Genomic DNA, 26,266 nt, shown 5'->3' with positions numbered 1-26,266 from the left:
GCTTTTGCCATAACCCACCTGGTTCCTCCTTTCCCACCAGAGCCCAAGCTACACAGAGGTAGAAAAGTTCCACTTGAAATCCAGGGACTCCTTGTCAAGTGGGATGCACCTCGCTGTGGCATCTGATGAAACCATGACGGTCTACTCTGAGCAGGAGCACCATTCCCCACCTCTCCCGAACCCAGAGCCTCCCCACCAAAGGGCAGCAAATACCCAGGGACTCTTCTGGGGCTCTCGTTTCCCTTCCCTCCCTGAGCACTTGGAGGCATCTTCCGAGCACCAGGACATTCAGAGACACCTCTCCGACCCAGTGCTTCCTGGAAGTTAGAGGTGTGGGGGCTGCGAAGCAAGTCAAGAGGAACCTCAACTGCGAGCTCGGACAGTTGATGTTGATTTTGACTGCAAGGGTAAGACAGAGGACAATGCCATTGGCTCAGGGGTATAATTTATAGCTGTCTTCTGCCACCGTGAAAGGAAGCGTAGAGTGGCTGGCTTCCAAGGTCAACGTTTTCCAGCAGTTCCCATAGAGTAGATTTCATTTGCCCATTATAGTGAACCCAGAGCAGTTCTTTCTTACGGCCACCAACAAGCTGGCTAGGCCAAACGGTACCCACCGCCTCTTCCTTGCCAAGGCTTCCTCTCGAGAACAGCGCAAGCCAAGTGAGCCACAGCAACCGGAGGACAGCAAATCCACAGCCCTTAGCTGTGAGGCCACTTTGCTGTCAGCTCTTTGGAGCAGGGACCATTGCATTGGTACTGGGCTTAGTCCAGCGGAGCCTGTGGGCATTACAGAAAGGGTAGTCACCAGAGGAGGAGGAGGAGATCTCCACAGTGTGGCACTGGGGGGAGCTGCAGGTGGGAAGCCCAGGACAAGGACCGAGGACAGAAGCTATCCTTGTCCTACTTGACTGCCACTGAGAAACTAAGGGCCAACAGCTCCTGCCACTTCAGCATGCTTCAGCACGAGTCCTAGGGCACTGACTTCTCCAGCAAGGCTGATCGCGCCTTGCAAACCCCAACACATATGCCACAACTCCCCAGATAAACCTAACTGGTCACCGGCCTGGGCATAAAGCACAAAACTCAAAAGCACAATCCTGGAAAGCCGAAAAGCCCCAGACACCTCATCTCCAGCCCTTCCTCCCAGCTTCTCTCTTTTGATAAAGGTTTGATAGATGCTTCCTCCTCCCCAGCCCTTTCCCCGGCAAACTCCCGCAGCATCCCCCGTAGGAGAAGCCCACTTAGCACTGCCGCCTTGCCATTCGGTTAGATGCTGTGACAGTCCTAGGCCGCCTGCTCAAGTAATGTATCGAGCTCCCTTTGAGAGTAGTAAAACTGTGAGCATCTCTTTCTCTGGAGTTTTAGTGTACACTTTGCTAATAAAGATGTTTTTGGCACCTAATGCGGATTACAGCTGTGTTTGTTGGGAGCAGCCATGAATTCATCCCTGGCAGTACAAAGCACAGGTGCTAATCTGCAAAGACCCCTGAAAAGGCTGTGGTCAAACCCCAGTTTCTTCATCCAGGGCCCACGTGCAGGTCTTACAGGTCAAGGATGGGGCCGGGGGGGCTTTGCTGAGCAATTCCTTCCCAATAGGATGCAGTTCAGATTCAGCAGAAATTTGCAAAAGCTTTTGTACAAGACCAGCCCGCTGCTGTTCTCCGGCGTATGAGAAATGACCTCACAAACAGACCTCAGACAAAGATTACACCAAGAGTCCTTGCAGCAAGCGGGACTTCAGATGAGCACAGCGATACCTAGAGCCCAACCTACATCCCTTGCTGAGGGGGACACGGCTCCTGTCCAAATGGGACTGCTCCTTCAGGAGGGCTAGACCCAGTATCACCCATAATGGATCCCATATGGCTGCCGAGAGGCGAGGACAGACCCCGTGCCCTCAGCAGGGGGTTAAACCTGCCTCTCCCCAGTTGATCTTGCTCCGTGGGGCAGCAAGGGGGCTAAAACCAGCCAGCAGCCCCTGCCCAGACCCCAGGCAGGCACAGCCCCACAAAGGGGCTATTTATACCCCGGGCCAGCTCAGGTTCTGGCTGGCAGGGGCCGGGACGCCTCCTCCCCCTCCCGTGCCTCGGCCTAGAGAGCCAGGAGGCCTCGAGGCCCTCTCGGGACGTGCACAGCACCCAGGGAGCACCTGCACCCCGGGCCAGGGCCTGGGGCACCCAGCCGGCCCTGCCGTGAGGGAGCCAAGCTGCTCGTGGGGGCTCAAGCCAGATGCTGGGCCTCAGCCTGCCCTGCTCCAGGCAGGAGCTCCCTAGGAAGCCGATGCCCACCTGTGCCCCTTCCCCCAGTAAGGCGCCGGGCAGACGCCCATGCCGCTGCGTGCTACCAAAAATAAAACCCCATAATTAAGCTGCGGTTAATTAGAGACAAGCCCGTCCCCGTCCGCCACTCGGCGGAAGCGGGACTCGAACGCGCGGCACCGCCGTGCGCCTGAAGTGCCCCCCGCCCGCCTCGGGCTGACGTGACTGACCCCGCTTCCAGCCAATCGATTATCAATAAGGGCTCAAGATTCCGCCTCGCTCCACTGCGACCCCTTGTAGCCAGTAAGATGTCGAGAACGACCGTGGCCTCCCTCCGAGGCGGGGTCAAACGCAACGGTAGGTTATCCCAGCCGGAGGGTGAGCGTCCGTTTGGAATGAAGGGCAAAGCGACCATTAGAAGACCGAAGAGGGCCAAACGGACGGGTGAATTACCCAATAGATGCCCGAGAGTCTAAGTGACAGGCAAACCAGCCAACCCGTGCCCAGTGGGCGGGGCTCCCCGCGTGGCTTCCGTTCCCGTTGTGTGAGGGGCCGAATCCCAAACGGCCTCCGCGCTGCTCCTGCTGCCGCCGGGGTCTGGAGCCGGGCCTGGGGGCGCGGCGCCGTGCTGCGGCCTCCCCCGCTCCCCGCCACCTCCCCGGCCTCGCTGCGCCCCGGCCGGCTGCGCTCCTCCTCTCCCCCGCTTCCCTATCCCACTCCATTCGGGCCCATCGCTCCCCTCCGAGCCCAGCTCGGGCACCCCTTCCGCCAAGCCCGCTGTCCCCCTCAGCCCCGCCGCTACCCGGGGCCCCCTCGGCCGAGCCATGTCGCTGCACGGGAAGCGGAAGGAGATCTACAAATATGAGGCGCCCTGGACAGTGTACGCCATGAACTGGAGCGTCCGGCCGGACAAGCGGTTCCGTCTGGCGCTGGGAAGCTTCGTGGAGGAGTATAACAACAAGGTGGGGAGCGGCGGCGGCCGGGCCCGGCTCTACCGGCATCGGGCGGCGGGGCTGGGGCAGAGTGAGGGGGAGGAGGGGGCCGACCCTCTTCATCCTAGTGGTTCAAGCGGCCCCCCGATCCCGGGCACGGCCCCCCGATCCCGGGCACGGCCCCCGCGGTTGGTGTGGCTGGAGGGAGTCTTCCTGCCTTGTCCTCGGCACTGGGAGCTGTGTAGAGCCTTCAGATGTTCCCCTGAAGCGCAGGGTGCTGGCCTAGATTCAGGCTGGTTTCCTTCCCTCGGCTGTTGGGAGACTGAGGGACTGGGGGGGGGGAAGAGCCATGGGTGCTGCTGCTGGCTGCTCCTCCACCAGGAAGGTCCCCTAGCTTGAGCGTACCTGGCTTTTATTCAGTACGAAGAAAAGTTTATGGCCAGGACTAAAGTTTGCGCATATACAGGGTGTCTGAGACTGTGTTGGAAATGTGCCGTTCTCATTATACTTTTTTGTTGTGGAGGACTTGTGTGCGATAACTTTTTTCATAAGTATATAAACCACTTTCACGGATTTCTCAGTACCTTTAGTTGTCTCTGGGAACAAGGGTGTAATGAGGCATGAGATTATAACTTCGGTGTTTCCCCGCCAGATACAGGCGGAGAGCCTTACGTTGCTAATAGAGACTACATGTTCACCTCTCCAAACACTTGTGCAGTCATTTCTGAACAGACTTTAATGTGCTAGTCTGGTATAATGAATTCGTATAAATAAAAGAGAGATGAGGAAATGGACGTAGCTATAGAGCAGCCTGAACTTTGTGTGAAACTAAAGGTTTTGCAAATACAGCTTTGTGTGTTTGTAGCACGTGTGCTTTGTAGCTTTGTCAAGCAGTTTAATGGAAGTTGTGGAAAATAACGTCAGAAAGTTGGTATTGGGGATTGGGCTTTGTGCGAGGATGTAATGAGAGGAGGTGACGGTAAGGCGGGGGTGACATCTCTTAAAGTGGTTACCTTACTGCACTTGCAGCAGTTCTAGACATGATACTTCTACTGAGCACTTTGTAGTCCAGCCAGTATGAGTTGGCTGCCTGTGAGTTGTCTCCTTACGCTGTTGTGGGCTGGGAGTACACAATTTCTGTCTGCAACAGCTGTGAGCGCTGTTGGGGACTGGGAGTACTGCTGGGGAAAGGCAGGTCCCTGAGCTTGAAAACTTTCAATTTGTTTAAAGACCAACTTGAAAATGTTTCTGTAGTCTGTACTTTGAGAAGCTGAAATAACAAACTTGCGAACAGTTTTTTGTTTAGAGGTGGTAGAATTGGTTAATAAGGGGGTATACATTTATGTTGCCTTTACCTCCTTAAGGTTGGACCATTCCCTGGGGTTGCTCTTGATTACAGCGTGATCAAGTCTGCTTTTCAGTTCAGGCTTCACGTGTAAAGCAGTTGAGTCAACCCCTCTCTTTTCTACCTTTTACACTTACAGTTGTCACAGACAGAAATTGTGTAGGACTACATAAATTACTGCTGTCTGTAAATATTCCCCAGGGCTTCTCTTGACCTCTGAGCTTCAGGAATAACTATTCTGTTGACTTCAGTCCATATAAGCACCACATGCTACGAGATCTATGTGGTGTAAAGAGCTGGAAACTAATTGTATGAGAACGAGATGCCAGTCTGGATGCTGCTGCTGTAGAAATAAGATGATGTATGATTAAAAATTAAACTTGTACAATAAATGCAGTGAAACATAACCTTCACTTTGCGGAGAGGTTTTGCAGTGTCTCTGATATTTCAAAAGGGCGGGGGTGGTTTTCTCGTTTGATGCTTTTTGTAGTGCTTTCAGTACAGCCTTCCACTGTAGGAAGATAGTTAACACAGAGCTGTCTTGGGTAATTGCAAGTGTTGTTATTGCTTAGAGTATTGATGTTGTCCCCTTTACTTTGGGGACCAGAACAAGCTTGGGAGTGGCGTTTCATCTGCACTGTCTTTGTGGTGTCTTACTATGCCTCTCACAGCTTTGCTGAGTCTTTTAGAGGATACTGAAACATTCAGGGAATAGCTTCATGGTCCAGATTGGGAACTCTTGGACAGATACTGTACGGTTGTGCTAGGTGCACACTAGTTGTAAACTCTTTCAGCTCCAGCTTCTGTCCATGTAAGTGGTGTAACTAAAGGAACAAAGGGAAAGAACTGAAGTTACCCTGTTTAAGTAGTCCATAACATAGTGCTGCAAAGGGTCTGGAGCAGTTGGTTTTATAGCCTGACTTCTGGGGTAAGCAGAAATTTAAGATTTTCACAGGGCATGCGTGAAAGCTTTGTCCCCCTGCATAATTTCACAGTTGAGATGTTTTATATTGCCAGCTTCTGACATCAAAATACACTTATAGGTACAGTTGGCACTAATTAAAAGGATAATGAAAACATTTTCATTTCAACTTTCTCTTTGCACTCATAATCTTTAGAGGTTTCTGGCAAAAACAACATTTCTGTTCCTGATGTTGCAATGGTTTGTTCCAAATAACTGGCTTTCTTCCTTACCCTTAATATACTAAAAAAAAAAAATAGTCTGGAATAGCAATTCTAGCTTGCTTAAAATCTAACCAAATAGGTGAATAGACCTTTTCCTTATTACTCTTCTGGTTTAGGGTTTCTTTTAAAAAGACTTAATGCACCAAGTGTTTGTTGCAGCAGAAGTTCACTGTGAGGGAATTACAGTGAAAGAAAGAGGAGAGATTCTTGCTCATTTGTCTCTGATTTTCTATTTCTGTAGTAATTACCAGAGCTTGACGTACTTATGGGTTACATATATAAAATGGCTGTTTACACCTCTGTTTAGTTGGGAACTCAAATCTATTGACTGCCAAACCTTAATTTACTGCTATCCCCAATTCCCAGACTCTTCTAACCTCTGTCAACCCCCCCACTAACAAGCTGTGTAGCACAGCAGAAAGCTAGTTGCGAAGAACTGTTGGAACCCCAACGGAGTTTTGTTTCAGCTTGTACACCTTTGCTGATCAAATCACTGGTACAAGAAGAGAGATGACTTGCTCCAGTTGGAAGAACTAAAATTGTTTGGGGTAGTGTTTCCTGAACTTCTTGGATTAGGGAACGGCTGTCAGCCTTTATAACGTCTCATGGATCACTGGCGTAATGGGAGGGAACAGAGGTGTTCATAAATCTCACTGTTAATGCTGCTCTGCAGGCTCCTGACTATGGCTTCGTGGATCAGGAATGATCTGTGGAAAACATCAGGAAAGGCTGATTTTGGGATCTATCTGCAAGGCAGAACTGGAGTCCAGTTTAGAAAACAGTAGAGGGTGGTGCTGTACACTGCTCACTCCCATCACTGGAGCAGACTGATGGGTTATGACCATGTGCTTCCCAGGTTGCCACCTTCTCCTGAACAGTGCCTTGAATCAGAGAGCATTCAGGGTGGTTGTTTTACCAGAGGGTCATTTTTTCTGTAAGGTTTAGAGTTGCAAAGAAAAATTGATTGCATGTTGAAGATTAATTGGTGCAGTGAGATCTTTCTGATTGTACATGACCCTAAAATAATTGTGAAATGTTGTTCTTAGTAGTTACTAATCAGATTAAAGAGATATAGGTTTTTTTTTTTAAAAAAGTACTGTGAACTTACTTCACTGTTCCTCAAACCATGCAAGAAAAAGAAGCAAGCTGTTACCAAATTCTGCATTGTTTAATTCTGTGTCTGATTCTTTTGGAACATGTTGAAGAGAGGTGTAAATTTTTTGGAAGTTAAAGAATGCTGATTAAAGGCACTTCTTTATTCAGATGCACCACTGCAATTAAGCCTTACGTTGATAAAGGCTTATGGTAGGAAAATCCACATCCAATTTTAGCATATCTTGATGTATTGGAGAAACAAATAATTATAATAACATTCCTACCTACTGTCATAGCATAATTGCAAAACTAATGGAGATCGAACACACTGGTCCTCATTTTTCCCACTGGAATGAGTTACGGGTAGATGTAGAATGGTTCAAATTGTATCCAGACTGACAGTTACTTTCCTGTTAGCATCACCTCAGTCTTGTCAGGGCTGGACTTCAGGCACTCCTTCGTGCAGTAGCTGGCAGCAGCAAATCTTGCCTCACTTGCAGGAGGGAGAGACAGGGCTCTGATACAATCAGCATCCTGCAAATAATTCCATCATTCCATCTCCTCGTATTCAGCCTGCACAAGAGGATGAACAGAGGGATTCTGTAATCACTGTATGTGATCAAGTCCGAAGAGAAGAGTGATACCTTTGAATATGCTGAGCTAGGAAAGAATAGAGCTTCTCAAGCAGTATTTTCTGCTTCTGCTCCTGTCTCCGGGCAGACCGATGCCTCCTGCTCAGAGTGATCACAGGCTGCTGCCAGGTCTGACAATCGGTGTCAGACACCTGATCTTCAGCAGTTGCCAGGAGCTCCAGTGTTGCTAATGTAATTTTTGTTCTCTGACCTGGCCTGCACCTAAAAATGTCAAAGATCACAAAGATACTGGGTTGCTGCACAGTCATTGCTTTCTCTTCAGATCTGAGGAGGGGTTAAACATGAATATGCAGTGCAGGAATATATAAATTCACACCAACAAAAGTGAGTCCTTTGCTGTTTGAGATTTGCTTCTGGTTATGAGTATGTTGATTGCTTTGTGTAGGCTTAATACAGTCATATTGAGCTGAAAACAGCATAAGCAAAGGAGAAGAAATGAGTAGAGGTCATTTGTCTTCTGATCCTGACCTTGCCACAAGATTTTCTATCACCAAGGACAATTTGCTTCCTTTGTAAAATCCGCTTAGCACTTCTGATCCCTAAAGGAGTTAGAAAGCTATTTGTCAATCACTTCAGAAGACACGGAGGTTCTTGACTGATTCATACTTGAGTGTAAAGTATAATAAGGAGTAGCTGTAATAAAGAGAGTGCAAGGCAGACAAATACACAGTTTTTAGAAGCATACTTGGATATGTCTTTTAGGGTTTGTTATGGAGTGAAAAGGATGGATTTTTCTCATTGTGGCAGGGGGCAAGGTTTGCATTTATTAAGGACATCTCTAAATGGACTCATAACTGCTAATGTTATAGTTTAAGATCCACTGAAGCATTTGTTGGTTTTTTGTTATGTGGTAATAATATGGTAGATTTCTGATCTAGTTTAAATGTGTAGTTTATTAACCAAATTGCTTATCCCAGAATATTTAGGATTCTTCCAGATAAACATCTTAGGAAAAAGTCCATTAAGCCACTGTTTCCAGGAGGAAGCTGCTGTGTGGAAAGTACTAGGAAGCTCCTGCCATGAGCAGCTTACAAACTAATTGTAGTGAGTTGCCCCCATAATGTTTGTGTTTGAACAGCATTTAACACAGTGGGGCTTTCATCCTGTTTAGGTCTTGTAGTCACTGGTAGGTTAAACGTATCCTCCCAGCAACATATTGTTCTATGAACACTTTCTGACATGTCAATATTTTTCTAATAGCATAATGTCTGGGACTTCAAGCATTACTTCAGGTGTTGTCATAACCAAGCTATGTGGAGATAGTTTCTTGTCTGCCCTGTCTTGCATCACTCCAAACTGGGCAAGTTAGCCCTTCCCACTGTCACATTACTGTGCAAAAAAAAACTAATTTGGAATTCAGTTACCTAGAATCTTTCAGCAGACCTGCTTTTGTGGTCTTTTCACACAAAACATTTGAATAATTATTTAAATATTTTAGCTTCCCAATTTTTTTTTTAAGTTTGAATTCTGTTTTACTTTCTGTCTCTGATGTGAATCTGTACCTTAATTTTGTGCAGTTGTGATAGAACATTTTAGTTAATGTGATGCTGAAAACAGCTTGATGGCTAACTGACATGATCTGTCACAATCTGCAGGGTTATGGCCAAGAACTCCATGATATGGGCTTTAATTGTGGGTGGTTGTCATGCAAACTACAGCTTGTCCTGCTCTCTGAAGATGACATTGTCAGCATCAGTTCAGTTAAAGATGACTTGGTATAATGTTTGTGCAGTTTAAGTCTGTGATTTAAACTAGGCTTTGCAATGTGGAAAAGAGAAGGGTGGTCTTTAATCCTTTAGGATTGGATTTCGATTCATTTGAGATCATCTCTTCAAAGTAAAGCACTGTGGTGATTATTTATACTTCGCTTTGCTTACATGCCCCAGCTAGAAAGCAAAGCTTTAACGATTTCTCATTCCATTGACGTGATGGTCCTTTTATATTGTCCTTGAGGTTACAGAAGGTGTCCTTCTAAAATACGCTCAGTCTTAATGCTGTAATTATAAATGAGTATTTTGATAAAATGCTTTCTTTTAAATATGGCTTCTTATAGGTGCAGCTTGTTGGTTTGGATGAAGAGAGCTCAGAATTCATTTGCAGGAACACCTTTGATCACCCCTACCCTACCACAAAGCTTATGTGGATCCCAGACACCAAGGGAGTATATCCAGACCTGTTGGCAACCAGTGGTGACTATCTGCGAGTGTGGAGAGTGAGTAAATCCTCCCTAGAAAAAGATAAACCATGATATTGTGTTGCGCATTGATCTCATTTTCACTCAAGACCAGATTTTTTGAAGTGTTTTCCTTTCAGGGTGTCTTGCCCTTGCTACAGTGTGGACGTTAAGACATAAAATCAAGTCAGAGCACTTGATAATTTGTTTCCTTAACTGCAATAATGTAACTAAATATGAAGACTATAGGAGAAGCAGAATTATGATGGTAGTTGCTGTTTTAATCACCTTATTGAAGATAGAGATGGTGATTGTGTTTTCCAGAGCTTTAGGATGTAAAGCTGAGAGGAGAGAAACCCAGGATTAACACCTCATGTTTTGGAAGTGCAAGTGGAACAAGTCATATGATGTTGCTATTTAAGTCAGGTGTTTCACTTTTTCTAAAGGTGGGTGAAACGGAGACCCGGCTGGAGTGTTTGCTGAACAATAACAAGAACTCTGATTTCTGTGCTCCACTAACATCATTTGACTGGAATGAAGTGGATCCTTACCTTCTAGGTGAGACTGACAAAATGCTACATTTTCAGCATGGAAAAGACACGCTTTTGAATTTAGTCTGGTGAATTCTGGGCTCCGACTGACTGCTGTGTCATTGCATGTCACCACTTAATTTGATAACTAACCAGTGGACAGACTTCTACGTTATAGAAACTGCCATTGTCTTAGGTTAAAAATAAAAAAAAAACCCAAATAAATTGAGCAGCTCATGGAGACTTTTTTTGCATTGAAAGGTGCCCTGTCCAGTACAGAATGGGTCACTTAGGTGGGATTAGGGGTGTTCCTTATTTGCAGATAGGGAGCCTCAGTCTTCAGGGCTGGTGAGCTATTGTTGTAGTGCTAAGTGATGATGTAAATGAACTCCGCTTATTTCAGCGTGTTCTGGAGTGGATAGAAAACTATGTACCAAGCTTTTTCTTTTGTGAAGCCATTTCAGCAGCAGGAGTAAAGCCAGGAGCCCTTAATTCAGTTGGAGGAGGGGGCTGAATGCTTAAGGTTTAATTATAGCCAATGGGACAAATTGTGAATCCAAGATGACTGATCCAGCAGAGATTTGTTTCCCAGAAGAGTGCAGCCATTTATGTCAGGGGGATTTGCCCAGAGATTAACAGTGATAATGTGTCTTAGTAATTATTTACTACATGATTTATTTTTTGTGTGTTGCATCTCTCATCTCTCAAGAGCTTTACTGCTAGCCCCACCTTCAGTCCACAGAAACAATCAGTTAATAATAATACGCTATCGCAACACTACGGTTGAATTTTGGTTTTGACATGCACATGAGACTTACAGGATGGGAAAGTTCATCTCAGCGTTGCATCAGGCTTCTGAATAGATTGAAGTAGACATGAGCTATTTACACTTTATTCCTGTGTGGAAGGCTATTTCTGCAGCTAAAAGGTTTGGGTCATTTAAATGCATGGTAGACTGTTAGCTGTTTGCCATTCTTGATTTTAATTGTATGCTGTTCTTGTAGCTATTTTGATCTGTAGATGTCGGAGGATATTACATTAATCCAGTAAGTGATTAAATAATTTGTGAGAATATTAATTTTGCTAACAGAAGTGTTTTCGTTTCAGGTACCTCTAGTATTGACACAACCTGCACTATTTGGGGTCTGGAGACAGGACAGGTTCTGGGAAGAGTAAATCTGGTCTCTGGCCATGTGAAGACCCAGCTTATTGCGCATGACAAAGAGGTGACAGCTTTTTTTGATTGTTTACATTGCATATTTTTTTAAGCAGTAGAAAAGGAGCAGAACTTTTCTGTTTTCCCCCTTTTTCTTGAAAAATCTAATGATCCAAAAAGATAATTTATCTAAGATTAAGATATACAGTTTTGACTACCAAACTAAAACTATACTATTGGCTATCAAAACTACTCTGTTTACTCGTCATAGAATCTGGACTTGAGAATATGCTTGTTTTACTAAATTATGCTCCAGCATATTTTAGAAAAATGAGGTAAAACGTCAAACTGGAATTGAAATCAACTGCATATCAAAGGCAATAAACAACTTGCAAGATTCTTTCATCTTAACATAATATTACTTTTCAGAAATTTAATATTAAAAAAATCTGTGTCTGGAAAGTTGATATGTTTAGTTTCAGTGAATGATCTTACAATGACATAACACTTTTAAGTTTTTCCCCCTCCTTTTGGCAAGTGTCATAACTAAAAACTTGCTAGGAACATCAAGTATTTGACAGAATATGTCGCAACTAGGTCTGCTATCCATATGTAAATTCCATTTTACTGCGAATTAGGAGGCAGTGTGCTCACTAAAACTAAGGTTATGTTTTTCTCTGTCCTGTTACTGAGCAGGTGTATGACATAGCATTTAGCCGTGCAGGTGGTGGCAGAGATATGTTCGCTTCAGTTGGTGCAGATGGCTCGGTGAGGATGTTCGATCTCCGTCATCTGGAACACAGCACCATAATTTATGAGGACCCACAGCACCATCCATTGCTGCGTCTCTGCTGGAATAAGCAGGATCCCAACTATCTTGCTACAATGGCCATGGATGGCATGGAGGTAAGGTGGCATCTTATCTTCTGTAGGTGCTAGTGGTTGTGATTTTTTGGGAGGTGGCTTGGTAGTAATTAGTAGTCAGTTCTTTAAAGTAAGGGGCCAGTGTCAGTACCTGAACTGGACTATGATTAAGGACCAATTCTTAGTGCACTAGCTTCAGTAGGAGTTAAACAAGTTTATAATGTCAAAGTTACTTCAAGGTCTCTGGCTCATATATATATTTCAGCTCGTTTTTAAGAGGGGTCTGTGAGCCAGTTGAGCAATAGTTTTCACATAAAATCTTAACTGCAAGTGTTTTAGTCACCTTGTTCTTTCTCAGTTAGGTGCACGAGGCAGTGTATCTTAGTTTGTCACTTGTGCCACTTCAGGGAAGCGTAATTTGTTTGCCCTTGTTGCATAACTCACAAACCCTCCCTGTGAGGTCTGACTCCTTTTGAGACACACTAACCAGCTAGAAGCTATTCTTTGAGAGCAGTGTTTGCTTACCAACCGCATCCTTTAGGAACGGGCTATATTTATACCCTTGGCTCAAAATACTTGGTTTTCTGAAGAAACAAATAAAAAAATGCAAGTTATTAATTTAGTTTGTTTTTTGTTTCTGAAGGTTGTGATTCTAGATGTCAGAGTTCCCTGCACTCCTGTTGCCAGGTTAAACAACCACAGAGCCTGTGTAAATGGAATTGCTTGGGCACCTCATTCTTCCTGCCACATTTGTACAGCAGGTAAGTGTGATCCATCCCTATCCAGCTGCGTTGGTGAATCTCTGAGTCTTTCACTGCATTTGCAAAACCCTCTCTCTCCAAAAGTTTATGCGGTTCTCTGCCTGCCTTTTGCTAAAGAATACCTGCAGTTTAGAAGCCCTTTACTAATGACTTCTCTAAAATTGTTATGGAAATAGACACCTACTGGAGCCCAGTGCCCAAACTGTGCATCTGCTTTGGCTAAGCTGTATTATTTTAATGCTCCTTATTTTTTTGCAATCTAGTTCTTAAATGTTTTCAACTGAGATGAGTTCCACTGATGATTTGGTTTTCAACTCTGTCCTGGATAATGTATAATGATCCAAGCTTATTTTTTTGGAGCATAGTTGTATCATTGTATCTCTGGCTTGAATACTCATTGGGACTGCAACAGCCATATCCTATATAGCTTCTTGGACTATACGCCTGTCTGTAGTCATGTATGGAGATCTCGTTATACCTTGACTCTACTTATGATTTTCTCTTCCATTTGCAGCGGATGACCATCAGGCTCTCATCTGGGATATCCAGCAAATGCCTCGTGCCATTGAGGACCCTATCTTGGCCTATACAGCAGAGGGAGAAATCAACAATGTACAGTGGGCATCAACTCAGCCAGACTGGATAGCTATCTGCTACAACAACTGCCTGGAGATTTTGAGAGTGTAACATTACTGCTTCATGCCACATTGAGGCAGGGCTGTATAATTTCCCCTCCCCTCTAAAGTAAGAACAACACAAGTCAAGTGGCCAGTATCTGTTGTTGCTTTGCATCTACTGTTACAAGAAACTTTTACAAGAATCGATGGCAGGTGTCTCCTGTCTCTCCAAGACTCTAAAATGCAGAGACGTGCTGAGCCTCTTGGACGTTCTGGGTTTTGGTTGTTTTTTTTTTTTCCTCAGTTAAAGTTCTGTATATTTGTTTGTTGACTGTATTAATAAGCTTGCAGGCTTTTAAGTTGCTGCATATGTCCATGTGTTTATCAGCCAGCTGAGGCAGCACATCCAACTAGTTTAATAGATGCAAGTACAAAACAAGGTGGGGAAAAAGACACTGATGTTAACAGCCACCTTGGCAGGAATCTTTATCATTCCTGTTGTTGCTGCCTCTAAACTGTTTAAACATTTGTATGGTTTTTATATATTGGGCTAACTTTCTATTGAGTAAGGTTTTTCTCCCTAATTCTTACTTTTGATATGTGATCCACTTCCATGTGCCCAATCACAATAACACTGTAGGCTCCCTGGCAGTAAAGGCCTGCCAGAATTAGCTGTTGCCTTGGCTCTCTATACCTGGTTACCTGGGCAGAATTTTCTGGTGCTGTGAAGTACAAGTACTTGTTGCACAATTTCTTTACACTTTTTTGATGTTAGAGGCAGTTGTTACTATGGTAGGCCTTATTTTTAAATTATAACTGAATTTGCGTGTATCCTGCAGTTGTGTTAGCTAACAGAATGATAATAGGTTTCAGGAAGAAGATACATGCATGACTTAAGCTCCCAGGAGGTAAACGACTCCTGAAAAAATGTGATTTGTAATGGACTTGGGATTGACACTTCCAATCAAATGACTTCCCCTCGGAAGACTTACTATCTAAACCAAAATAAAATGGTTTCACACTTTGTAGCTTGCTTGATTGGCAAATAATATGAGCAAGATTTTGTGGTTAGCCTGTACCTTGGAGCTTCTTTGCGTTTGGCCTGTGTTCCTGGGAGTTCTTGAAAGGAGTGCAAAGCAATCTTTTTTCCAAAGTGTATTTGCTTTGTACTGTCAGGTCTTGTTGAATGAGCGAGATGAGTCGGAAAAGCTGGTCCACTCTCCAAATGAAAGCTGTTTCTCTGAAAGAAGTTATTCCCTAATGCAATACACAAAGATGGGATTTAAAAGGAAAGATACCGTGCCACTGAGGCTAAGGTTTGGCACTTGTCATCCTCATATCTTTTGGGGATGTGCCCAAGGGCTTCTGTTTCTGTTTTGAATAGTGGGTCCCTCTACAGTAATACTTTTCAATCAAAGCTGAGTGGATTAGGCAAGGTAAAAATCTTCGTTGATAACATAGCTACTCGGATGAATGCTCCGCAGTACTCTCCCAATGAAGACATGACAACCATAGCTGGTCTGTAAGGGTGTACCAGCTGAGTTTTGATGTAAATGTCAGAAACTATCAAAATTGTCTTTCCACCTAATGAGTATTCACCTGCAACTGGAGGCAGCATTATAAATTGTAGGACACTGGCAAACTTGAATCTTGTCAGTTTATGCAGGAAAGGCAAGTTGGGAAAAGTGATTGCTGTGAAACAGTGAAGCTGACGCTGAAAGCGCTGTCAAATACAGAACAGAATTTGAAAAGTTTTGTCATTCTGGACATACAGAAATATTCTTCTACGGACTGCTTCTCAACATGGAGCTCAGAAAAGCATTGTCTTGTGAGTTTGATAGGAATTCATTAGGGACAGCTTTATTCCATCACCCTTTTTAATATCGGAGAACTAAGACTCTAACACAGTTCAAGCTCATGTTTTGTCAATGACATTCTGTGTTCAGTTGTGGGACTTTTGACAGAAAGCTTGATTTGACTTGAAGGTCAGTTTGTCTTATTAGCAGCAGTGCTGAGGGTAGTGTGTTCCACAGACGGATTTGTCCTAGATGTCAGAACAGTGTTAGCCAAACGATTAGGTTATCACTTTTTACAATAGCACTTCATCTTAAACTGGAAAATACTTATGCAGAATGAAGTGAAAATTAGGATTTTCTTAGCAGAAGCCTATAACGGCATTCACAGCTTTAGATACTCATAAAAATATGTACACAGGCTTGTCATTTACTGTTTAATTACAAACGGCAGGCATAATATGCTGTGCTACTAAGAGGGAACTACCTGTAATATTAGTACTTTCTGTAGTCCCTTTTATGCTTCAAAGTCTCATTCTTGTATAGATGGCATGAGTAAAAGATGAATGTATCTGTTGCTTAGCTTAAAAATGCATCTTTTGCAACTGTAGAATTGTGCTTTAAAAAAGACATAAGATAATTTAGTTGAAAGTGAAGTCACTAAAAGACTCTATAGGCTATACTAAATAGCAGATGCAGTTTATTCCTAGAGGAATACAGCCTTTTACACTAAGATGACGAGAAGAGAGCATGTGTAAAGGGGCTAATAGCCTGAATAGCCAGGTAGCTTTTGCTACTGTTGGAAAACAGTCCTATAATGAACCTGAAGAGAATCCAGTGTCGGTCCTTCCATCCATAAAACTGCTTGATGTTCATTTGTGGAATTGGGTGCTCATTCCAAACTCGTCAAAGGCAAGTGAAGGAATCTTGCAGGCTCCAGTGGATTCCAAATAAAGCCTATATCCTGTTTGTTTAGCCAGTTGGGGTACCTTCTGGATCTACAGCATATTGCTTTGGGCATAATCCATTGTCATTCTTCATATGAAATTACATTTGAAATCACTAGAGGCTGTTTTGGAACAGGGAAATGCTACTTAAAATAGCTTCTTTTCAAAGAAGTCACTTGAAAGGTTAATGACTGAAAAGACATGAAAATCCTCATGGGTGAGATGTTCTGTAGTGCAAATGGCACTTCCATATAGAGAAGGAAGTGAGAGACTTTGGTGCCCTTTTGCCAGCACCTGCTGACACAGTGGCAGGGAGCTAACTGTCTACTTGCTGGTTCAAGTTTATTTGCAAGATAAAATAAAACCCTGAGACTTGTCACTGTAGCCTGTGAATCAGAAGATGTAGTTTATCATATTTCACCTGCTTAACATTCAGTTATGTTGGGTGTAAAGCCCCCAGAAGCATTATTTTTTCCAAAGTTTATGAAAATAAATACTTTGATATTGGATCTCAATTATTTTGTGCTTAGTGCACAAGCAGAGGATGCAGAGCAACTGCTTTCAAATGCCTCCTATCCCTTGAGTATAAAGTGACGTTAAGGGAGAAGTCTGAGCATAAGTGAGGTTAGCAAAACAGAAAAATCACATGCTATTGTTGGTACAGTTGAGACTGATTCTGGAACATAAATATTTTTCTCTGACTTAAGTAGTTCTGTATCACTTCTCCTGTCAATTAATTCAAGATACTAAGTTATTGTTTGGTGGTTACGTTCTGTTTAAACCAAGCTTTCCATAGATTCCTGCTATTATGTGGACAACCTGTTGCTAGTATATTGGCTCTCAACTAGGAGATCTTGATCATGTAAAACTCATTAGTGAGGTGAAAACCTACAGAAAACAAGTTGGATGTCGAATTAGTGTGGAGTATGCCAACTGTTAATTGTCTAAATGAAATGGGCTGTGGTAGGTTGCATCTGTGGGAATTGTACTTCTGTGTGCAGGGATTTAAAAGGCAAGGATTTGAGTGCTTTGACAATCTATTTAGAAAGAAAACACAGTGGTTTCAAAGAATGATATGAAAGGAGACTGATAATACAGGTTGTTCCTTATGGAACCTTGAAATGTACTTAACGGGGGAGGCATTGCCTCTCATAAGTCAAAGTTAATGATCCTTTCAAAACTTCGCTGTAATTACTCTCCTGAATGTTCTGGATAATAGTAAAAAGATCTATTTTTTGCCTGGTGTTGCAATGAGAAAGCTGCATCAGGCTCGACTGTAGATCACTGCCTGCCAGAGACTAGGTGAGGGGAGGAGTCTGATATATTGGAATTCACAGATGCTCTTGTGCTTGTTTTAAATGTAAATGAAGAAAGCTGAGTGTGTCTGTTTTGTTCTCTTGCAGATGGCACTTTAACAAGTATATTTTTGGTAAGATTAGGGGGAGAGTCATCTTTTCCTCAGCCCTTTTATGGTAGGCATTTGTCTGTGTTTTGTATAAAATGTTAAATACAAGAGTCACTGAAATCCGAAGCTGGCTATGGTTGTCAGTATCTAGTGCACCCTCATCTGTTTCTACTGAACACCAAAAATGTGAGCACTTGACAATACTGTTAATGTTAAACTGAAGCTCTGTATTCTGAGACTGACACGATCTTGCAAGGCCAACCCAAGTAACGTAGTGCTGCTTGTCACCTAGAGAGTTCCTTTTGCTTTGCTTAGGAACTTGACGGTGTTTGGGAATCGCCTTTTCTACCGTCTGAGCGTGATGGCAGTAGCGGCAGGTTGGTTGTGTAAAGATGTAGCTGGATTCTTCGGATAACTTATTTTTGTGATAGAAAAAATGCAGCTGCTGTCTGTAAATTCACACAACCTAAATTCTTGAACTTGTCAGTTCCTTATGTTAGTGGTGTTTTAACTCTTTCAGGACATTCTGAAAAGGATGAACGGCAGCAAGGGTAAGCTCTTGGCTCAATAGATTGCACAGTTACAGTTCCATCAAAGTACGGAAGGGTTTAGTCTTCCCACTGCTGTTTAGGGAAATGGTCCTACCACCTCAAACCCACACTGTGTTACCCTCTCAGTTAACACAAGTTCTCTCTGATACATATTTCCTGCTTTCTACTGTCAGACCAATATTCCAGAGCAGGCCTGTATTTATTGTACAGCGGACATTGAAAGGAGGTGTCCAAAATCAGTCCTGGAATGGGCAAGGTACTGTCAACTATGTTCCCATTTCTCTTGATCTTTGTAGAGAATCCAGGGAATTAATTGTATGTGGCACTTAAAGAGCACTTTCTCATACTTACTTAGAGATGCAGCTGTATTTCCCCCTGCTTACCTGAGAAGAGTCAGAACTGTCTCATTCTCAAGGATGTTGAGAGGAGTTTAGCATGCCCCCGACTCCTTTTTTTTTTAGGAAGAGATCTCCAGAACTTCCGATCAGCACCTTTCACCAGCACTAAAAAACGGTAATTAAAAATGCAACTAAATACCAGTCACTGAATGCTCATCTAGCGATTCATGGCAGACTCCAGAGTCAAAGGCACTTGTGAGGCTTGCTTGCTGCTGCCTGATTTCAGATGATAACTTTGTCTGTCAGGTATCCCGGTGGCCTTTTGTGCAACCTCTGATACTCGGCATCAAGCTAGGATTTCCATAGTCATAAAAATAAAAAAAAAAATTATCTGTGTGGCTTCCATCAAGTTTATATCTTTTCAGAAAATCTAACAAAATGAAGAAATAAGCTATTTCCTGAAAAAATACTGTGGCCATGACTAACTGTAAGCCCGTGTTCCAGCTCTCATCCCTTGGAGTTTGCTTTCCTGTTTGCAAGATTTGCGATTCTCAAGTCTCCTCTGTTGGAGAGGAGGATCGGTCTGTCAAATCTGAACAAAGGCAGAAATGCAAGAACCAGCGAATGAAAGAGCAGAGCTGAGAAGCGATGCGTTGCTTTTTTTTGACAACCTGGTAAATATGAATTATGAAATCGACTATTTAAAAGGAACCTTTTTTTTAAATTTGGGTTGCTAGCAGTGTAAAATGTAATTTAAATCTGTTGCGCTGAAGCATTTTTGTTACCAATAGTCAAGTAGGAGATGTTTACTTTTATGTGTGTTTTCCCTTCTGCTCTTCCCATTCACAGTCCCGTTGTGGTAATTTCCTGAAGGTGTAATCTTTGTAGCATGATTGTACAAACATCCATATGAGATTCCTGACTTCTTGTTCTCACTAAAATATGTTAAAGCAATAGTAGTTTTACTTCTGTCCTTCTTTTCTCCACCTTCCATATTGAGATTTGCAACTTCGCTACTATACTGTCCTAGAGGAATCCTAGTATCCTGCTATTCAACAGACATATGTTGTTGACATGGATAGCTGCAGTGTCCCTATATTCCTTTATTTTTATGGAGAAAATACAAAAGGTTTTGTTACAATGGATTTTAACACCCGAGTCATGGAACCATATTGTTGAAACTCTGTAAATTTTAAGGCAATTTTCTGAAATCGCTTGAAAGTGGAATGTTGCATCCTTTTATGCTATTTCCTGCTTCCTATGTAGTTTTATTCAGATTTTTTAACCTTCTTTCTAAGTTTCGGCCTCCTGTGTATTAGGTACAGTATTTTCTGCCTTTCATACTTTGTAATAAAAATGGAACATTTGTAGATTGACTGCAGTTCACTGTGTGGTGAGTTAAAAACCGGTGCCTGTGGGGGTGAGCAGGGAACTACTTCAAATAGGCTTCATGTATCCTGTGTGAAGTTTATTGCTGTAAAAGGGAGGGTGATTGCCTCACCTTGTCTCTACAAAACTGGTGAAGTGTATTCATCTCTCATCCTACCGATACCCAAACAAACGTGATAATTCTAGCAATTCTAAGTTGCAAGTTACTCCGAATAATTATGTTGTTAGGAACCCAGTCACAACAGAACTTGGTTAATTTTAAAGTACACCTTCTTAAAACAAACCTACTGCGTGACCCCTGTATACTAGTGGTGTTAGCGCTTGTTCCCTACACAACAAATGGTAATTATCTGCCTGCATGCTTTTGGTTTTTAAGATGAGGGGAAGAGGGATTTCTTTTTTTTTTTAATTCAAATAATTGGTCTCTAAGGCTTTTTGAATACAGGCAAATTGAAGACAAGGCAATTAGGCACTTAGCTTCTAAGTCTCCCCTGTGTACGGTTGACCTCTGTTAAAGGGTGTTTTCTTTGCAGGCTCAGTCACTGGTGGTGTTGCTGCTGGAACTAGGACCTAGAGGGGAATAGGGTGGCAGAACTTGGAAATTTGTCTTTACCTTAGACCTTGGTGAGCAGGACTGATGACTTCAGTATTTAGGTTAACTCTAGTTCAACTAAACTGTTGTCTGACAACAGCGGATTCCTCTTTAATTCTTTGTGTACTGGCTTTGAAAGAAAAGCTTTTTAAGCTTCATGACCACAGTGGAAAGAGTTGCCTGTAAAGATGCTACGCTGTTTTTAAGCTATATATGGACTTTGTTCTAGTAATCCGTATTTGGAAAAGATGTTTTCCTTCTAAGAATTGTTTGTCTTTTACCCTAGAAATTATTTACATCCTGCTAGATTTTTTTTTTTCCTTGGATCTGTGCTTTGGAATTCTCCAAAGAAACTTTCTCAGCTTCCACTCTGGTGGAAGAAAGCGACTTCTGCAAACTGGAGCTGCTAGTGCAAAAACTCAGGAACTGGTAGATGCTATGAGAAACGGATTGCCTGTCAGCGTGGCAAAACAAGTGCCATAAAGTCCTGTAGAGGAATATGGGTAGAAAAAGAGACAAGGAGAGGTTCTCTGCCTTTTGTAAATATTAAGGAACAGCTGACATCTGGCAGGGCCGACTTGCTTGCTCGGTGACCCTGGGAAAGTCACTTCTCTGATAGCAGTTGTAAGTGAGAAGCACATAATTAATCACTGATCAGTAAGTGGCTTGAAATACTTGGAAGAAATCCTCCACGGTAACAGAATATACGACCCATAGGTGTCGAGAAAAGTTTATCTCTCAGTGATTTGAAGCCCTGACGCTGTAACAAGCATTTAATCTTGTGCTTTTTCGTTAGTACTGCTCTATAAACAGTCCAGACTGCCAGCTCAGAAGCAAGTAATGATCTAAAAGCTTATGATATTTTTAACATCCTTCCTCCTCTTCCTTCTTTCTAGTTTTGTCCACCCCACAAGCAGAATGGTTCCTATTTTTTAACCAGACAGTTTCAGAGCCCCCTCTACTGGAGTGCTGTCAGCAGTAGGACAGGCACAGCGTGAGCAGCAGACTAGGACAGGTACGCAGCTGCTCTTCAGGGGCTGGGAAAAGAGAGCTCCAGGCATGCTTTTAAGGAGTTTCACATGGTTGATGTATTCTGCTGGAGGTGAGGTAAGGTTTGGCCGATATATATTCTGCCACGCTGTCCTGAAGTTGGATAATGATGTTAGTTTTCCATTAACTTTGTTTTCAAAGCTGAGAACACGACGAGAAAACGTTAGCAGAATCAGAACTGCCTGGAATTGGTGAGATTACTCTTCTCTCAGATCTGCAGAAAAGAGTGCAGAACGCTTTCATGCATCCTTTGAAGATTTACAGGGTTTCTCCTCCTCCGCCCCTTCAATTTTTATTTCTCCTCACTGCTCCTGTTCAGTGTCTCTGGCTGCGGAGTCTGAGATGTAGAATAAGGAAGTTTTGGCATGGGACAAGGCTCAGCCTGGAGACTGCTCAGCTCCCCAGGAAGGATGTGTCTACCTAAACAGGAAGGAAAGAAGAAATAGTACATCTGATAGCGAGGAGAAGAGGCTCTTTTAGTCAGACAGGTATGCTTCAGAAAATGGAAATACTACCAAAATAGAAAATATGATGGCATAGTGATTAAGAGACTGGGAAAAGATGCCAGGAGTTATAATCCCAAAGGTCTGCTCCAGACTTCCCGTGTAACTTTTAACAAGTCACTGGCTCTCTGTGCCGTCCTCTTTAATCCCTAAAATAGGGATTACATTTCCTTTTCTTACTTCATGCTGCGTGACGGCATTAAACAATTAGGCCTCTATAATGTTCCTTTAAAACAAATGGGCTAACTATAAACATAGTAGCTCCTGGAGAGTCTCGGTGAATATCTTCACTGATGATCTTACATTAAATGGCCTCAAACAATCTGAATAGCTTTAAGTTGAAGAATTAAGTATGTCTTGTAGTTGCTGTTTACAGGAATGAAGCTTATCTTCTGGAAAGCCGCGGCTTTGAAAGGATGTGGACAATCTGGGTGGAAAACCACAGAGTATCAGTTTGTACCATGATGTTATTGGTAAAACAAATAACCTGATTCTTATGCACAAAACTAGTATAGCATTAAGTAGTAAAGGTGAAAAAGGAATTACTTTTTCTCAAGTTATACAAAATAGGGGCACCTATTTTGGTAGAAGGCGAGGGGGGTCTACAGTGATCCAAAAAAAGGCCTAATGGCACTTGCATATAGATAATGTTGTGATAATGTCTGTAAAATGAGAATAGAACCACAAATCGGCAGATAAAAATTGCTGGTTTAGGTGGGTGAAGTGCTGAACTGTTAAGGACAAATCATTCAATTTGACGAAGGGGGGGGGAGAAACTTCAGAGAAATCCAGACGTCCTGGGCAGTTGGAGATGGAAAGAGTGAGTTTTACCAGGGTGGCTCTCCTACCATCTGCTGGGAACTCCTGGCTCGCTGTCAGAAGCTGTGACTAGCCAGTCTAATATCGTTTGGACTTAAGTAAACCAGGTTTCTACACGAAGGACATGCAATCGGTCTCGTTTAACAGGACTTCAGTGGAGAATTTCATGTGCAAACACGTAAGAACTGGAAGACAGACAAAAATACCAAATGGTAAGGTGATGATGGAGTGTTTTGACATCAGGGCTGGTGCAGCGGGGAATTAATACTGAATTTCTCCAGTTCTGGTCCCAAGAGTAATCTCACTAAAGCCTTTTTATAATGACCTTGGCACAAAAAGCGAGCGTGATAATTAAATTTGGTGATGAACAGAAGTGGGAGGCTTCAATAATACGAGGGAACTAGAATATCTTAGAGAATTGATGCCTTTGAAGAGTGAGAAATAGAAATGAGATTAAATGTAGCAGCAGAAAGTGCAAGGCTGTGAATTTAGGGGCGAGGAGAAATTTGTGAAGGATGCTAAGAGTGTTTTACTTCTTGGAAATTAGTGAGGAAAGGAAGCTGGGATTTAGTAGTTGATAAAGGATAGTGATGAGCCACCATGAAGCTGTGAAAAAGCATGTAGAAAAGTTGGTCCAAGAGCAATAATGAGGCTGTCAAATGAGAGAGAGGAATTCAAATTGGGATGGGGCAAAAAAGGCTGCCGGGAAGATACCACAAATACAAAGCTCGTATTATGAAGAGAGAGTGGCTTACTTGTCTGTTACAATGAAGCCTGAAAGGAGATATGATTATCTTATTGATGTATTTAGAGAGAAAATACCAGGGAAGAGGAAAGGATTATTTAAGTAAAAGGATAATCTTGACATGAAAACAAATGGCTGTAAGCTGGGCATGCAAATGGGATAGAGCAGACAGGAAAGCCAGAAACACTCTTCTAGCATCAGAGCAATAAGACAGGAGGGACTGAAAAAAAAAAAGAGAAGTCTAAACACTAACAGCATCAGTCTGGTTTTAAGATGGGAGCTTCAAGGTGGAATCTATGGAAGTCATCTAGTCCAACCTTCTGCTCAAAGCAGGCCAGCTTCAAAGTTAGATTATTGGCTCTGTCCACAGCTTCTTGCTCTGGAGAGGCCGAATCTGTTGATCTAAGCATTCCTTTACAGATTTGCACGTCTACCTAGTATGACATTGTGAGATCTTTTTATTATCCCATCTAGACAGTTAAAAAATAAATAATGATATCACAGATCTTGTTGTCATGCTTTGGCTAAGTCCTAAATTCCTCCTGGTGTGTGGGATTTAGATTCCTGCACTTGCCCGCCCTTCTGAGAAATTTCCCTCTCCAATCTAGTTTTCTTCTTTGTGCGGCTTATCCAGTTGATATAACCCCATTGACATTGCTGCTGTGTCGCTTGCGAGCAAAACCACTTAAAAAACAATGCACTTGCTGCTAGACGATTGCCAGATTGAAAAGCAGCTGCTAAAACATCTGCTCGAGGTGGGTTTCCCAGCAGCAGGGTGGCCATTGCCGCGCCAGGGAAGAAGGGCTGTACTTTTTTTAAAAAAACAAAACCCCTCTGCTGTCCCTTTTGCGGAAAAGACACTATAAAAATATCGTCCCGCAGGTGGCATGGAAGCAGAAGCTGGGAAAGAGCTGCCGAAGCCTGGATGTCACTTTAAAAGGTATGATTTGATTTAAACACGGTTTATGAACTTTGAGTAGAATTCCTGGGTCAGATTGGAAGATCATAGTAGTCCTGCTTTGCCCTAAAATCTATGAAAAATCCGTTGTGTGGTATGTTTGGTTTGTTTTGGGGCTTTTCCCCCTCAAAGCTGTTTGTATTTAGTGTCGCTGGTGAGCTTTTTAGAAGAAGGTATTCTGCTTATGGTCTGTGTGTTCAAGTTGGCTTGACAAACTGAAATGCTAAAGCTGAAAAAAAAAATTGTCATCGAGTGAATGTAGCAGGTCAGCAGTTCCACTTCTAACAACAAAAACACTTTCTCATTAAGATACACTCCTAAATGAAAGGGGAAAGAAATGCTGAACTTGAAATACACTAGGCTTGAGTTGGCTCCTGCAGGTGGGATCCAGAACTTTACTTTCGTGTTGAGTTTTAACAGGTAGAATATGTGATTACAGCGCTTAGAAACATCGCGATTGTGGAGAAAATGAAATCGTGGTTTTGAAGGCTTAAAAAGCAGAAGAGCTGTTTAGTCTGTTACTTCAGTTCGTCACTTACTGCAATCCGTGGGGGAGCTGCGATGGCCTGGGGACATGGTCAAGGTAAGGTGGTAACAGGATCTTTTATTAGAGCAGCTACCAGAAGATAACACCTCTTGCCACAGATGGCCTGGGTGATGCTCTGGGTAATTGTCTCGCACTTTTCTTTTGAAACCAAAAGAATCCTGCTTTTGCTGTCTTTTGGGCTTTTTAACACTCTTGAACCGGATTTGGTTGGGGTTTTTTCCCCCCTTCTTAAAAAGGTGCTTTTAAAGCAACAATTTAAACTCATTGCCAAGCTCTACTTACGAGGAGAGCAAACCAGCAGGGTCACTGTGCACGGGACACCGTCCCTCCTCCAGGACGCTTTTATGTCCACCCAAAATAGTGGCTAAGGGGAGACCTGGATTTGGAGCCCGTGAGAGGCGGATGCTTGGGGGCAGGTGTGGAGGGACAAGGAGGTGGGAGAGCGGCCAGTTGCGGGGGGGTGGATGGGCTGAGGCTGGTTCCTGGCTGCTCGCAGGAGGGGACGTGCTTCATGCAGCCCCGGGCGGGGGCTCTAGGACCCAGCCGCGCGCCCCGGCTCTAGAACCCGGCCGATGGGGCGGGGCCGCGGACCCGTCCGTCACACTGACTGGCAGCCCGCTGAGGGCGGGGTCTGGACTGCCCCCGCCTGGTGGCGGGAGAGGGGGCGGGGCTAGCCCGCGAGAGGAACGGGCCCCCGTGATTGGCGGCGGGCGGCGCGGCTATTCGCACGCCCATTGGCGAGCGGCGCCGTCGGGTGGGTGGCGCGGTGGCGCGGATTGGCGGGCGGCGGCGGGTCGGCCCCTGTGATTGGCAGGCGGCGGCGGCGGGTGCGCGGCGGCCGCCGAGCGGTTTGTTTTGCTCGCGGCCCGGGCGCCCTGCGGCGGCGGCGGCGGGGAGCGACCGGGACCGCCCGTGCCCCCTCCCACCCCCGCCGCCGCGGCGGGACCCGGAGCGCGGCCGCCGGAAGGAGGCGGCGGCGGCGGCGGCGCGGGCCTGGGAATGTGGCGGCGGCCGTGAGCCCTCCCCCTCGGCCCGGCCGCCATGGAGCCGCGGCGGTGAC

The 26,266-nt window shown here is 43.9% G+C and overlaps 2 protein-coding genes across 4 annotated transcripts in view; both read left to right on the top strand.

Annotated features, from left to right (window-relative positions):
• The window catches only part of KCNH6 (potassium voltage-gated channel subfamily H member 6), a 34,002-nt gene extending 32,600 nt beyond the window's left edge, over positions 1-1,402 (top strand). For all 3 annotated transcript variants that reach the window (XM_076356529.1, XM_076356531.1, XM_076356530.1), the window contains one exon: positions 41-1,402. In XM_076356529.1, coding sequence (XP_076212644.1) covers positions 41-328 — 288 coding nt within the window. In that variant the 3' untranslated portion in view covers positions 329-1,402. The remainder of the gene's footprint in view (positions 1-40) is intronic.
• A 1,432-nt stretch (positions 1,403-2,834) lies between these two features.
• Positions 2,835-19,979, top strand: DCAF7 (DDB1 and CUL4 associated factor 7). The gene is made up of 7 exons (XM_076356552.1): positions 2,835-3,220; positions 9,522-9,680; positions 10,088-10,199; positions 11,279-11,397; positions 12,024-12,233; positions 12,835-12,952; positions 13,467-19,979. Exons 1-7 carry the CDS (start codon positions 3,083-3,085, stop codon positions 13,637-13,639), a joined length of 1,029 nt encoding a protein of 342 aa, XP_076212667.1. The 5' UTR covers positions 2,835-3,082; the 3' UTR covers positions 13,640-19,979.
• The last annotated feature ends 6,287 nt before the right edge of the window (positions 19,980-26,266 follow it).

The sequence above is a fragment of the Aptenodytes patagonicus genome, chromosome 20 (assembly GCF_965638725.1).
Source record: "Aptenodytes patagonicus chromosome 20, bAptPat1.pri.cur, whole genome shotgun sequence".
NCBI lineage: Eukaryota > Metazoa > Chordata > Aves > Sphenisciformes > Spheniscidae > Aptenodytes > Aptenodytes patagonicus.
This window is presented reverse-complemented; position numbering and strand designations above follow the sequence as displayed.